At 41.2% G+C, this 15,712-nt stretch overlaps 2 protein-coding genes and 1 long non-coding RNA gene across 5 annotated transcripts; 2 read left to right on the top strand and 1 right to left on the bottom strand.

Annotated features, from left to right (window-relative positions):
- The first annotated feature begins 1,707 nt into the window (after positions 1-1,707).
- Positions 1,708-8,481, top strand: LOC116847718 (clavesin-1). Its single transcript, XM_032823016.1, has 5 exons — positions 1,708-2,150; positions 5,157-5,562; positions 5,829-6,139; positions 6,229-6,322; positions 6,648-8,481. Exons 2-5 carry the CDS (start codon positions 5,160-5,162, stop codon positions 6,797-6,799), a joined length of 960 nt encoding a protein of 319 aa, XP_032678907.1. The 5' UTR covers positions 1,708-2,150; positions 5,157-5,159; the 3' UTR covers positions 6,800-8,481.
- Positions 8,379-11,573, bottom strand: LOC116847719 (methylmalonic aciduria and homocystinuria type D homolog, mitochondrial). 3 transcript variants are annotated; one of them, XM_032823018.1, is made up of 6 exons: positions 11,396-11,570; positions 10,799-11,200; positions 10,577-10,712; positions 9,574-9,980; positions 8,939-9,155; positions 8,379-8,701 (listed from the first exon to the last, which is right to left on the bottom strand). In XM_032823018.1, exons 3-6 carry the CDS (start codon positions 10,710-10,712, stop codon positions 8,634-8,636), a joined length of 828 nt encoding a protein of 275 aa, XP_032678909.1. In that variant the 5' UTR covers positions 10,799-11,200; positions 11,396-11,570; the 3' UTR covers positions 8,379-8,633. The 3 variants fall into 3 exon arrangements, with proteins under 3 accessions (XP_032678909.1, XP_032678910.1, XP_032678911.1); XM_032823019.1 differs by having other exon boundaries at positions 10,799-11,073; XM_032823020.1 differs by lacking the exon at positions 8,379-8,701 and adding an exon at positions 8,702-8,835 and having other exon boundaries at positions 10,799-11,573.
- Positions 11,574-11,791: 218 nt separating this feature from the next.
- LOC116847721 lies at positions 11,792-15,362 on the top strand. The gene is made up of 5 exons (XR_004378815.1): positions 11,792-11,872; positions 11,927-12,099; positions 12,914-13,802; positions 13,947-14,052; positions 14,234-15,362. It is a non-coding gene; the product is annotated as an uncharacterized LOC116847721 (long non-coding RNA).
- Positions 15,363-15,712: the final 350 nt, after the last annotated feature.

The following is a 15,712-nucleotide window of genomic DNA, read 5'->3' as shown; positions in this document are numbered from 1 at the left end:
TATTATTATAATATATTGGCTACAAAATGCGTCTACTTTACAATATTGGGCCGATATTGAATATATTGGAGCTCGATTTGTAGCCAATATTGCCCTAACTGTGCTACCAGGGATTGCATGCGCGTGGGGAGATTAAAGATTGGAACATTTGTATTTCATCGCGGTGCCCTCGAAGCCAAATTACAGCTGCTCGATTCGATCCTCTTGATTTGGCTTTATGAGGATCATGCACACGCGCGTGAGACGCATGGATATACACGGATATAACCCGACATCATCGGCATTACGCGCGCGTTATGAGTTAATACTCGTTGGTTGGCTCTTCCCGACAGTTGACATCTTACATTCGTCGCGCAATCTCTTACAGGTGCGTAGACACCACACGAGATGGATCGGTTTGTTCGTCAGTGTTGGACATTAATCGGTGAAAATTTGTATTTCACTGACACACAATCGGCAAATCAAGACAGATCAAGCGTCATACATGTAGTCACGAATAATTTAGTCGATTGACAAAATTAATTATTAGTCGGCAATCAATGAAATAAAAGTTTGATTAATAATTAAATTCATCAATCAATTGAGTTACTCGTGACTTTGTATATGACGATTGATGAGTTTTGACTATCGACTTGTCGATTATTTTAGACAACTGAAATTTGAATCGATTAACACTCTCGTTAGGTAACCACTGCAAAGGTGTTTCACGAAACGTGCTTTTAACGAGGAAAAAACAAACTCGTTTTGACGGAAAATGAGTCAAAATTGATCATAGCGTCGCGCTTGACTTTTGAAATAATAATGAATCTCTCTCATCCATCAGAGAGTACAAAAAGGTACTTTGAAAACGTGGAATGTCTTTTAGACATCCCTGGTAAGAAAACTTGATAGAGAACAATTGAGAACGATAGAATTTCTATCAATTTGTATTGTTTTCCATAAGCTCTATCGTTCGCAAGCGTCAGCATTCGCGAGCATCAGATATAAATCCTATCGTATTTTATTCGGTACTATAAGAATTGGGTTCTATTTGTATTATATAGGACAGTGACGATAGAAATTCTATCTATTGTTTTCTATTGTATACGATAGAATACTATTCACATTTGTGAATTTACGAACCAAAATCCATATTCAAAACGATAGAAAACGATAGAATTTTATTCTATCGTTCTCTATAAACTTTTTTTACCAGGGATCTTTGAAAAGTTTGTGCTGTCCGCAGTATAATAATCCTCCTGAATCAACGAGAAAAATGACTCGTTTTCTGCGGACTATCATTTAATCAGACTCTAACCAAATAGATTCTAATCTCTCGAGAGTCGTTCGACTGAAATTCATTATTCAATTATAGATAAGAACGTAAAAACGGTGTAAAGTCAGCATATAATAGTTGTTGTGTATTTAGAGTTGAGTTTTTTACATAAATCATATAATATAGACGACGTTACGTTAACAGTCGCGAAAGGTTCAGCTGAAAAATTCGCATCTAACTTTAAACACGGATCCGAAGATCTTACTCGAGAGACAAGTAATGATTATTCCGAGTAATGATTATTGATACAAGTCTCGGCGAGCTCATTAAAGTCTTCCGTTCGATCGTCGATCATACCGCTATCTCTCAGGATCTTCTCGAGTTATTCGCGCGTGCACTTGCATGTACTCACACGTAGCCAACACTTCTCGCGCTATCCGCCGCGAGAGACGGGGAACGCGTCGTGCCGGGTGTCGTCGGGATGTAGGTGAAGGTCCTGAGAGTCCGTCCGACGCGAGAGCTAGGCACCGCCATGACGATCCCTCCTTAAATTGACCAGCCGGCCGAGCAACCGGGTTACTTCGGTGCACATCGTCCGACTGTTCACGTCTTTCTCTCTGTCTCTCCCGTTTCGCACCTGCTGGTGCTCGTCGATTCGACGTCGCTGCGTCGCTCATCGTCGCGGAAATAGTACACGTTCTTCGAGTCACCGAGTGCTAATCAAAACCAGTGCGAGTCGTGACCCGAGAGAGCCCGAGAGTCAAGCCTTGCCGATCGGCTGGGTGACTTGACGGGACCCGGCCGAGTAACATCCCGATCGAACGTCCAGCTGGATCGGGAGCAAGGCGGTCGAAGAGGACGAGGACCAGTCTGAGGAGGGAAGACATAAGAGAAAGTAAATGAAACGGATCCATTCTTCACTTGCCGAGTGCGCAATGTCCCTGTGTCGATTGAGAAGTCCCTTCGCGGTTACTTGCAAGTAATTAGCCGAGTAATGAGGAGGAGAAAGAAGAGAAAGCACGCACGATTGCGAATCAAAGTATATCCGCGCGAAGAAAAAGAAATACCAGTTTGTGCAACCGAATAGGGACTAGATGGAAATTCGGCCGCGTGAAATGATGTTTCTGTTTACCGCAACCGGAAACGTTTGTCTGAACACTCAGCTGTATTAGAAGTCGGCTGCAATCAGCGAGAACGATTGACTGAGTAGAAACTTCCTGCAGCAATCTTTCTGTTCCTATAACCGAGTTTTTCATCTGATCCCTATTTTTACCAGGCAAGAAAGTTCAGTTGCACTAACGGAACTCAGACAATACAAACTACCAAAAGATGTCTTAAAGATTCCCATTCTGTTTCTCTTAGACGTCTTTTGAGCGTCCTTAAGACATCTCTTAATAGTTTGTGTGGTCTGAGAATTGTTCTTTCCGTACAGAAACAAGAATCTTATCGATATACGCGTAAGGAAATAATGAAAATTGAATAAGTTATTCGTTACAAAGGGATTTTTCGAGAGACAAGAGCGAAATCATGTTTCTTGCTTAACAGATCGACGGACGGAATCGCTGATGCCCGATTAAGTAAGTGTTTAATTTCGCGCGGGGTTGGAAGAAAGACGCGCGTGGAGGAGGAAGAGAAAGTGGAGGTCGGAAGGACGAAAGGAGCGCGAAGCCGGAACTGCAGAATCGCTCGAGAGATCGAATTAGGGCTTCTTATGAGGCGCGATTTAAAGTTTATCCGCCATTGGCAGAGTATAAGCCTCTCTCGTTGCACTCGTCTACGAAAGTGTTCGGCGAGCGCGAGTGGAGTAAAAGTGGATCAACGTAACTCGTCCATCGAGTTCGCGCGATTATTTCTTCGCGATAGCCTCGCCTCCTTCATCGATGACGAAGACGCGTGCGCGATAACGTGATGCTCGACGATGATAACATATAAAACCCTCGAATAGATTAGATCAATCTGAGTAAAAAGTTTTTCCATTTGCAATCACGTAAAATTTCGAATTATTAATTAAAGAAGATTAGTGAATGTGTGTGATCACGCGCCGTGAGCTGTGATGGCGACGCCTGCTGTCTTGCGTGCTTATAGATAGATTAAACTGAAGGAAAAAGTCCTCTGCCAGTCCTTTTGCAAATAATCATGTAGACTTTTGAGTTATCAGCTCGAAAGAAGATGGTCGCGATCGTTGGATAATCTTCTTTAATCGATAACTCAAATATCTGGTTACTTGGTAAAATGGTAGAGGACTTTCTTTCTTTATTTTGACCTAATGCATACATAAGCGATATAAGCAATATAAGCGACATAAGCGCATATAACGGAACGCCGCGATCATTCGCCAATCTTCCTTACATGATAATTGAAAATTTCACAAAATGGCAAATGAGGAACTTGTTGCTCAGTTTGACCCAATCTACTCGAGAGTTTTTCTCGTCAGACACCCTATATGGTATTTCCAAAAGCTGCTGGCGCTTCGCGACCGTCGCTCTCTCTCACGCCGTTCGCTCACGGGGATACGGACAGGAACGATATCGCATCCGCGCGTACGTTTACGGTATTATGCGCTTCGTTTCTCGCGATGGGATAGAAAGTCGGGTGCGCTCGGCGAATACAGGCGAATATAGAAACGCGCGTGTTCCCGTTGCGCGACGTCCCTTCGGCGCGCTTCTCCACGTCGCCGACGTCTCGCTTTCGTTCCGCGAGTTGCTTAAGCGCCACGAACTCGCGCGGAATTATAAGGACCGCCTGTCTCTCGGTGATAGTTCCTCGAGGAGCCTCGAGTTTCTACGCCTGCCGACTCGGGACGCGGCGTGATCGCTCAATGCGATCGTCATTAGAATACTCGCGTAATGAGAAATCCGTTCGAGGAGCTCAACACCTTTAGAAACTGTCTTCATTATCTTGACATGATTCTTCGACCGACTAACTATACGTTGTGATACCGTGACACTCTGCCCGATGCTTTCTCTTTACGCTCCATATCATATCAGCGATTCCGCAACAGGCGAGAGAGCGAGCGAGCCGGGATAACATAGTCGAGATTTCCACTTTGGTTTTTCCTGGTCCTTTTAACGCTAGCGCCTTTTCTTCGTATTTTTGCCGCGTTTCACGCGCAAATCGACTATCTCACAGGAAAGACCGTATCTTATGCTGCACTATTCTGCGCGTATAGCAAACGTTAAGTATGCCCTTTAATTTCAAGCTACATTTCTCTTCCACGAGAATGGTCACGTTGTTTTAGCCTGATACTCAGAAATTTAGCGCTCGATACACGCGTCCAAAAGTCTCCATTCAACGCGTCAATTTCTCATCTTTTACCTCGTGAAGACGTCTTCTTGGATTGTGACATGAACGATTTGCAATAGAAAAAATCGTATTAGTCGGCGGAGCGACTTATTGTCTCAGTGAAGACCGAGGAGTTCGACAGTGAACGTCTCAATCCTCGCGAACTGCTTTTCCTTAAACGTGTATTCCGCTACGCTGAGAAAAGATCGTGAATATGGATAAACATTAATTTCTTCTCCTCATTATATTTCTTCTCCTCGAAATACAGGCTAAAACAATTATTGACATGTTCTTAGTCATTGAGACTCTAGAAAAGAACTGGTTTTTCTCGTAACCAGCGTTGCAGTTAAATTTCTTGCCTGCACTCCATAATTTCGAAAGAGAAATTTGCAACTAAAGCTATAAACAACCGCTGCTGGTCGCAAGAGAAACCAGGTTTGTCCAGAGTGTTAGCGGCTAAAGGGGATTAATAATTGGGTATCATTCTGGTAGCATATATTGATTTCACACACGCTTTCTAAAAGTGCGTAACGTTTCATGACTGTTTGTAAAACGTTTTGGAAACGTTTCTACCTGCAGCTACCTGAGCAATAATCGGGTGTTTTACTTCATTTTTCAGACGATGGTGACAGAAGGACAACAGGAGCAGGAGGAGGAGCAGGAATACAGGAGCACGTTGAATACAGAAACACTGGAGACAGCTAGGCTGGAACTGCGCGAGGATGATAACACACGGGAGCAAACGCTGAAGCAGTTCCGCCATTGGATCCAGAAGCATCCAACGATCAAGAAGTGCCGCACTGATTCGTTGTTCCTGCTGCGTTTCCTCAGGACAAAGAAGTTCAGTCTGCCGATGGCACAAGAAATGCTGGAGCGCTATCTCACCATCAGGCAGCTCTATCCCGACTGGTTCCAAAAGCTCGATATCGAAGACCCAGAACTCGAGGTCATTGTCGACAGCGGCTACCTGGTGCCCTTGCCGAAGCGGGATCAGCACGGTCGCAAAGTAATCTTGTCGTGCGCGGGTAAGAATATTACAAAGTCTTGAAAAGTAGCTTAGTTAAATTAAAGGAATGCCAGACTTGAAAATTTTACCGACAAAATACCGACTTTTTCTCTACAGTTTACGTCGTATTAGTCGCACAAAATATTTTTGTGCAAAGTACATGCAAAAATAAATTGGAGCATTGCTCGATGTATGAGGAAAACGATAAAAATTGTCGTGTTGTCTGAATTCTGACGATCTTGGCACATCTTCTCGATTTTGTATCTCCTTGATCTTGATTCTCAGGACGTTTCGACCCGTACAAGTTCTCGTCGGTGCACATGGCGCGAATCCACAGCATGGTGGTGGAATCCCTGATGGACGACGAGGAGAACCAGGTGCACGGTTACACGCACATCAACGACGAGTCGGGACTGACGATGGGCCATCTGAGCGCGTGGTCCTTGACGGACATTCGCAATATGCTGAGGTGCATACAGAACAGCACGCCGATGCGTCACAAGGAGACGCACTTCATCAATATTCCCGGTAGCGTGGCGAAGATCATCGAGTTCGCCATCTCGCTGCTCAACGACAAGCTCAAGGCGCGCGTTATGGTAAGCGACGCGAATTATGTTAAGTATATGAGTAAATTCGCACGGGGCCGTTCGTGTGAACGTATCTTTCTGTGATGCTCCTCGCGCAGATACACAAGGACATGGACGAGCTGCGAGAGGCGATCGATCCCAAGATACTGCCGAAGGAATACGGCGGGGAGGTGCCGCTCGCGGAAATGATCGGTACGTGTAAACGAGTTCTGGTAACTTGCTCCTTTTTATCTACTTTGGAGAGGCCGCACGTAGAGCGATCGTCGCGAAAGAATCTTCTGATCTGGAAGAAATGCGCGAAGATGAAGAGAATTTCACAATTTTCAGCTCAGATAATACATTCTATTCGAGAGAAGAAGATATGTATATCGCTCGGTCGAGTAATTTATTCGACGAGTTGCAGAAGTCGTTCAGAATACAAATACAATTTGTGCCTTCGGTCCATTCGCGGATCTCTTTTCGCTATTGCCGTTGTCATCCATAATTCATAACGCACGTCATAACGTACGTGTTCCAGCCGAATTTAAAAAGAACCTGAAGCAGCAGAGAGACCAGCTCATGGCTCTCGACGACATGCACATCGAGATCTCGCCGAAGGACTATCAAGCGGCCAACAACGAAGAGTTCGGCGGGATATGCGGCTCCTTCCGTAAATTGGAAGTTGACTGAGTGTACTTCCGTTTGCGACCTCGTGCTGCACTTGCTCGATTATCTCCGTGGGACACATCGTATCCATACTGACGAGCAGCCGTTTTGCCAAAAAAAAAAAACTGAAATCTCTTATCTTTAGCGAAGTATACAGAAGAGTTCTTGCAGTTGTTATCGTGTGTCATACACGAATCACGCATATGTGTTGAATATGAATATACTAATGAGTAGCAAGTAACAGTTTGCACCGATATAAACTCGGCTAATTAGTTTTTATTATCTCGTGTCTCTCTAAAAATCTTGGGCCTTAATATTAATAGTTATCATTTAAAACTTGTCTCATTGTGAGATACTCAAAAATCAGTAGAGTTGGAGTTTTTTATTTGGATCATATAAGATACGCAATGTTATGTTTGTAATTACGATTCTGCTGAGAAATCTGCAGAATTAGATTAAAATTAAATTCAAATTTGAGTATCTTCAGACAAGTTTCAAATAACGACTATTAATACAGTGAGTATCTCACATATCACAGAAATCTGAGTATCTCACTCAAGGCAAGTTTCAAATATTGACTATTAATACGGGTTTTGATGGCACAAAAAAAAATATATATATAAGTACAGGAAAATATATTTAATTAGTTGTAGTTAGTGACTAGCAAAGATGGTGCAATCGAATTTGTGCGTGAGATAAAAGAGACCCGACCTAGTAACACCCCGAGAGAGTATTGCGAATAAGCACAATATACATTAATTTGTACAATAAGCGTATGACTGTAACTATTAAGGCTCATTAGCGCGCATAAGCGCGTAATGCTCGTACTGCCGGTGGTACCAAGTTACCTATGATCTGTAAGTCATTAGCCCGACTACACATTAAGACATATTGTGACCTGACACACGTTCCTCGTTGCTGCTGCAATAGGACGCGTCGTTCCGATTATGACAGGCGTGCACTTAGCGATCGCTTTAATTAGCAGACGTTTCACTCGATCGAGCTAAGGAGAGCAGAAGAGTCGTTAGGCACATCTATGCAGACGTTAGAATTTTGTCAAGTTACATCTGCGTTGGAGTTCTTAATTTATCCTTAATAATCGACGAGACGCGAGAAAGCGGACTCGATCCACTTTTATCGTTCTTCGTCGGAAACGTAATTAGCTTTCGTGTGATTACTTAGATATTAGTTATCGTAATTATATGCTGTACGAATTGTGATGTCTATCGAATTATCTCTATTGCAATCTGTATTCTCACCAGTGTTTGGCATGCGTTGAACGCGAAGCGCGGCCATGTGATTCCGTCAGTTTCTCCTTCAACACAATCCTTTAACGCAAGACAATCAGACGGACGCGTTTTGCTTTGAATGTGTGGCGAAAATATAGCTTTACGATCTTGATATTTAACGTTTCTCTAGCTTAAAGGGACAATAGTGACGGATGTTTGTGATGGGAGTAGCATTTTTATAAGCGGTCTCGCGAATTTATCGTAGATATATATATTATCCTGAATAAGATAATATTTTATTTTACTCACACCCATGGCGATTTTAAGAGGGTATATTTTTACCAAATAAAATATGCGAATGCCGCAACACGTTGTAAAGTAAAACGTTTATTCTTCACAGAGGAACATAGGTTTATGAATTCAAAAAAGAATGCGAGTATTCGACTATCAATTAAATATATATATATCGACTGAAAACATTTTGATGCGCACATTATTCACCGTAATACAATCAAAGGCCGCACTTTGTGCATAGTTTGAAGATATCGTTCAATCTCACAGACACGCGAACATATTTAAAATCTTGCTGAGATCTAACCAATTGCAAATTAACACTCATTTTTGTACATTCATTGTTCATCGAATATTAATTCTTTTAAAAGCTTAGTGTTAGGCGGAGCTGTCGTGTAAAGACTTCCTGAAATTGAAGAGAAAAATCGAAATGTAAACTGGATGCTACAAACATTTTTCTGATTGTCAGAGTAGCGTTTTAAGTATCAAAATACCCATATCTCGATGAACGCAGATTATTGTTCCATTTTCAATCGTTACCTAGCAGCACATATATGAGAGTCTGACTAGATTCAACAATGACCCGATGCTTTGCGCTGCTCGGATCGCATGCACTTAGATGCAGTCATATGTCTGTACATACCAACAAAATTTCTCGGGCTGTCGTCACACGCGATGACTCTGCAATTTTTCTTTTGTTCTACTTTAAATCCTAGACAGCGAAAACGTTCGTCAGTTTTGTAGAGATTACTATCTTTCCGCGGTGTGAAGTAAGGCTGCCCGCTGAACGGATTGATAAAGTCTGCCCAGTAACCATCCATTTTGAGCTTTAGGCAAATATCCACAGCCGCTAGAACAAACTAACAGGCTAGTAGTGTATACACGTATCTCTTATTGCAATCTGCTATATTTTATTCTCCTGGCTTCTCGTCGCGACACTCTTGATTTATGACATCAGAAGCAAGGAAATACATGTCCAAAATTCGTGCAAAATATGTAAAAATAAAGACATCCAAAAAATTTCATGACACTTACAATCGATTAAGCACACTTCCAAAATACTTCAAATATTCTCTTTTTTCTCTGAAAATCAGTATTTAGAATATTTTAGTGATGTGCTCAATCGATTACAAGTGTTATTTTTTTGGATATCTTTTTATTTAGACTTACTTTACGAGAATTTTAGTTATGCATTTTCTCGCTTCTGACGTTATCAGTCAAAAGTCTCACGACGAAGAAACAAAAATCTTAACTACACTATGTAATCGTGTGACTCACATATTTGGCTAATTTTTCTGTTTCGACGTCTGTACGCCATCTAAGTGACTTAGGATTTGCTTTTTGACTAATAGTTATGATAGTGAGATCTGAAGCAGCCAGGTCTAAGATTGTTCCTGGAAATAGTTCCTCGATACTCTTGTGTAAGAGAACAGGACATTCCTGCGCCATATACTTCAATGTTGAATGTACAGTTTTCCACTTTCTGTCATTTGATTTATCTCTATTGTTCAATAACTTCTCAAATTTCTCATCATCATATGCTTCAAGAAATTGAGTCTTCATTTGGGCAGTAGTTGTAACGTCTAGCCATGCAAGTCCAACACTTCCAGGAAGATAAAATCGAAAACCATTTGGTGTTAGTAACTCCCAATTGGAGTTGGCATCCAGCATGTTGGTCTGAACATCTGTATGTTATATTTTATATAATTATGCTTCCTCAATGTATTCATGTGATATCGGTTAAGTACATGTATCAGTCATGTTCCTTTGACAGACATGTAAGTTAATAAGTAACAAGTTTGAATTAAATAAAAATTAATCTTGATACAATTCTATAGAATAATATGAAATCTATGCATGTTCTGATGAGTCAATAGTTCTTTTCTTGATATAGTAGTTTATTATGGCATCTATTCAAACTTGTGAGTCAGTAATTCTACTTTTGACATTGTATAGTTCACTGTGATATCTATGCAAGCTCGTAAATAGACAGTCTCTCTCTTTTGACATTGTATAGTTCATCATGACATCTAAGCAAACTTGTGAGTTAACAGCCTCTCCTTTGACATTGTATAGTTTAGCAAGATTAAAGACGATGACGCTATCATTGAAGAAGCAACTCATTAGTCTAATATTGTGCATTATCAAGTTCAACAGCAATGTCCTTCTTAGAGTAATGTTGTCAACAATCAATTTGACTCCACATTTGACTTATTTTAACAACATTAACATGAACTTTTATTGAAAACAGAATGATGAAAACCTGAATTTCGTTACGTACCGTCCATGGAATCGCCATTGGCGTTGACATAAGAACTCGTGCTCCTGTTGCTGCTACAACGTAAAGAAAAAGCTCTCAGGAGCATGTTGAACAGCGATGGAGTATTAAAATTCCTTCCGTATCTTAAACAAAGCATCTGGAACGTGTGTTAGAGGTTACTCGTCACAACCGTGAGTGAACCGTTGAGGCGATTATTTCGATCTTATATAGTATTTTAATTACCACTATGAATAACAGTGCATTATAGGGAGTGCAGACGAAATTAACATAGTAGATTTCACGATCAAAACAATCCCCTATTTATATCCTCATCACATATCGTACAACATATCACTTGTCACGCAGATAAGGTTAACGTTCGACTAGCTAATCGAAGCTCGATTCTCTCATTTGTCGAAGGATCGATTAACCTCTTTGATGTCATCAAATGAAGATGCGTATCGATAGTTTTACAATTCGGCAGATTTTTTTCTTCGAATACGTCACACCACAAAGTCCTGCTCAGATTAAATTGTAATAATTCAAATTGAATTTGTCAACGAGGCGGAATGAGTGATCTCTGATTCCCAAGTAGAACAGGTTGCCTAATGGTTAACGTTCTTGAAGTTAACTTTTTGAACGTATCTATAAGATACCAAGTCAATGTCAATAATTTGTCTCCATTAATATAACATTGATTAAATAACAGTTTACAGTTGGTTAATAGCTAGTTCATTTACGCATCTTACAGTTATCATTTAGTATATATTTAATTTGTATCCATGTACCAGCTTGATACTTTTATATCTAAATGATATCTTTTTGGATATTAAAAGTTACCTTTCGGGCGGACATTAGATAACTCTTTCAGTAAACACAAACTTAACTTTTTTACCGAAAATAAAGTTATCCTAACCTAATTTCACATAGTAAAATGAAATACTTTAAGATAACGTTGTTCTACTTGGGTTCGTATCACGAGAGGAAAGTCTATCCAACTCGTTGTTCGATCGCGTTACTGAAGAATAGAGAAGTAATCTCTACTTTTTAGCCTGACTTGTCGTTGAGTCGTACTATGATCTCGTCTTTCAAGCAGACAGTGGCGCCTCACAGAGGAGAGAGAGAATTCGGAACTAATAAAAAAGTCGGTAATAATGTCGGTAAAATCTTTCTTACCGAGTTTCTCCTCGATGCCGTTAGATGACACCATTGATGATGATCGAGCCGCCATTATGACTTACAACGAGGGCACGACTCGCGAAACGGTTACGACAAAATTTTTATTTTCAACTGATATAAGTCGACGGCAAGTCAGAGGTATCTCTATTTTCCCTTAAATGATCATCAATTAATCCTTTTTCTATGTAACAGTGATCTCAATCTCACTTCGAGACTTCAATTTCGAGAAGCGTCAACAGACATCCAGGAGTGAATACTTTGTCTTCATTTGCCGTGCAGACAGTTTCCCGCGGATCACGAATTGAGGAGAGGAACGACGCAGTTGAGAAGCCGCGGGCGTCGTCCGGCAATAAACGAGTCAGCAGGTATTAGGCAAAATCTCTTTATTGATTACATTTTACAGTTACATCTTCTTTACTGAATCGTGATAATTTGAAAAAGTTTTCGGTCTTGTGAAACAAAACGCCAAGCGCGGGAGCTGGATGTATGCACATTATATATATATATATTATATATATGTATGTATGTGTGTATATACGTATGTATATATGTATATTATAAGAAGTTGCTTCTGTAATCACGGCAAATACGTTTCTTAGTAAAATGACAAAATTCACACAAATACGTCACGTTACACGCTATTACGGGGCCGGGACGGGTAGAGGGGGAAAGGGAGGAGGAGACGTAGCTCATCTCTGCGCGATCTCATTTTCTGGCGATCGAGTGCCAACGACACACATACACACACATACCCCACGGGGGTGTAGTACGATATATTTTTCTCTCTTATTTATGTATATATATGTGTGTGTATATATTTATATATATATATATATGTATATAAAGATCTAGTACACGGGATAAAAACATCGTAAGAAACTAATTACGTCGAATTATCTCTCATCTTCAAGTGGACGCTCGTCTTCTCGGCGCCCGACAATTGAACCCTTTGCATTCCCCTCGAAAATTCGTGTTAATATATTCGGTAATATACATAAGTGTCTCGATAACGAAGCACCGTCGGGGCGATCTCACTTTCTTTGCTTTTTGCCGTTTTTTTTTTCAAATTAATATTTCACAATCGCCTCTCTGCTCTCGTCCTTCCTCGATGAACGACCGATTTTTCTAAACGCGTTCTTTACATGCTTCAAAGGTTCTCACGGATTCATCGTTTTTCAGTGTCGAAGACGGAAAGGACGACAGATCGCGTGACGGAGCTTCCGGACGATTCGTGGACATCTCGACAGCTGTGTGCGTGCGTGTATATGTGCGAGAAAGAAGAACGCAAGTCTCACGTGTGTGGTTGCGTGGAAAGTCTAGGATTCTAAGATTCATAAAAAATGTGTATGTACATACATAGCATAGAAATAGGGACTTTAATACGCGCGAAAGTGGAGATTCCTATGTGTACAGAGCGATAATTAGCATACAAAGAAATTAATGAGCTCGTGTGAGAAAAAAGAAGCCCTGGATTATAAATAATTCTTGTATTAGAGAGTCTCCAACTTTAAGTCGAGTCTCAGAATATACGCGAGCTTTTACGGAAAGCTCTAGGCATCGCACAACTGTGACTCAACGCGCGCGAACGTTTTTTTAACGAAGGTTAATGCTATACTAAAAAAATCATTCGGAACGCTTTTGAAATATTATACTTAATTTTACGACACCCTATGTTCAGGAGTCAACGGAATGAATGGTACTGCGCGCACTACCGCGCGTGTTGTCGTTTTGAAGATTTGTTTACCTGAGCGCGCGCTGTATCACACAATAGTCACAGACGCGGTGGTGCCAAGACATGTTTCGGGGGGAGCGTTCCGTTACAGGCTCGCAATGCTCGCGAGCGTCATTCTATCTTTGTTGCTCATTAGATATTAAAGACGTTTTAGATAGAATGACGCGAGCGAGCGTTGCGAGCGTGTAACGGAACGCGCCCGGGATAAGATACTTGGTCGTTTCCTGCGCTTTCAAATTAATCCGAGCTGATGGAAACGCGTGAACGGACGTGTCGCGTTCGTCGTGGCGGCACCGTCATTAGCATAGTGACAGCGATCTGCCATAGATCCGAAAGGTAACAGCCATATCGCATTTGTAATAAATTTAAGAAAGGAATACGGTCGATATATCTCCGTATTCTTAATTAGCTTCTACCGACTACATTCTTCTAGTGTTTGAACTGATCGAAAAACTAATTTTTGTTTCAAATCTAACGAAGTTTACTATGTCCATATCGCGGAGGAAAATGCGGATACTGATGCTGATGTGGATATGCTGAAGCCGTGCCTGAGGATAGGCTCGAGTCTAGCAGAGCCGGCTCGAAGGTGAGTTCTCGGACTCTCTGTCTTTCTCCTCTCGATCCTTTGCTGTCAGAAGCAGGCGTACAGCCGTCAGAAGGAGTCGAATTACGACCGCAAAGGGTTAATCCATCGGCATGCGTATTTGTTAGGCAAATCGAATTCCTGGATCTCTAACTAATCAAATCGCTCTCTCTTTCTGTTGCAGAACTCGCAGTTGAACGGCTTCAGATCTTCTATGGTTCGGTGAGTGAAGAAATGACAAATGAATGAATTTAACCTTCTTTGACTCGCGCGATTATTTAATATATGAAGACTCGTATTTGTGATATCTGTGTGAGAGCAATTTTCAAATAATGGAAATATAATTAAATATTTGTCTTTGGCATAAAAACTTTGGCTCCTAGTCAAAGTGCTCGCGCACATTAATGTTAATGATTGTGAAAAAAAATTGATTCTTTATCTCGTCGGTCTGAAAAGTCGATACACGAGTCAAGCAAGGTTACGATTTGTGGTAATGGTTAGATGGTGCTTTTACGAAGGTGTTCACTTAAATCAATGCGATTTACATTGCATGCTAGCTTTTATACATGTATGTGCCGTTTAAAAAATATACAAGCTCAAAGCAATCAAGAGATCACTTCTAACGTTTATATCGTTCTAGTAGAGATTTTACTATTTCACTTGTGATATTAATATCTAACTCTTGATCTTGATGAAATATGTTTGTACGAATTGAACGTCCCATATTTGCTTATCCTTGCATTCGGCTCAAGCTGTGGAATTAACACTTGAGCGAATTGAATTGACCGACTTATTTATTCGGTGTGATCTCTAGTTGTCTTGAGAAAGGTGTATAAAGCGTATTTGTTGAAATTACGCCACTGTTCGTCGAATTCGGGCTTATTTCGCCCGAGCTGATGCGCGGCGATTGTCACGATTATTAATTCGGATTTGTCGGACGCGTGTTTATGTATACGCGATTGCACGAACTAAACCGAGATACGTAAACGCGGAAGTACACTTCGCAAGAGTGCTGCGAAACAATTCGACGTAACGGTTTTACCCGCAATCGTTTTGTTCGCGGAATCACTCCGCGTGTTGCTGATAGTTTCGTCATAGAGAGGCGCGACAATTATTTTTTTGTGCAACATATCGCGTCTCCGTGAGATAGCTGACAAAGGTTGCTTGTGACAAAGCGTAGGCCCCCCGGGAATGTAAACAAAGAGTTTTTGCCCATTCATACACTTAGCCCATTCATAAACATAGCCGTGAATACGTCAAAGCACTTGGGAGATTTTACTCCTGAGTTGTTGAATTTAGACTCTGTCGTGAGTGTGTCGGCAAACGTCGGCTCGTGCATCCGATATTATCGAAATTTTCGACGTTAACGAAAAGAAGGATAATTAACAATCGATTCGTACGGTCGCGATATCTCATAAATGACACGTTTGCTGCGCGATTATTACATTTCTATTCGTCGCGTTTTCGCGATTTTCATCTCGCGCTAATTCAAGTCCCGATAAACTCCGTGATAAATCAACAATCTTCGCCGATGGCGCGGTTAATCCGCTAAACAGCGCCGAGTCGTGAATATTAATCGCATCGCAGTGTTACTGCGATAAAGTGCACTGATAGCAAAGTGCAATCAACGTGGGACGACATGGGACAATACGGGACGGAGGGT

This window comes from Odontomachus brunneus, unplaced genomic scaffold, assembly GCF_010583005.1.
Source record: "Odontomachus brunneus isolate Ranch 3 - 2012 unplaced genomic scaffold, Obru_v1 Obru_scaffold_082, whole genome shotgun sequence".
Lineage (NCBI taxonomy): Eukaryota > Metazoa > Arthropoda > Insecta > Hymenoptera > Formicidae > Odontomachus > Odontomachus brunneus.
Note: the sequence above shows the minus strand (reverse complement) of the source record. Positions and strands in the feature narration are given on the sequence as shown.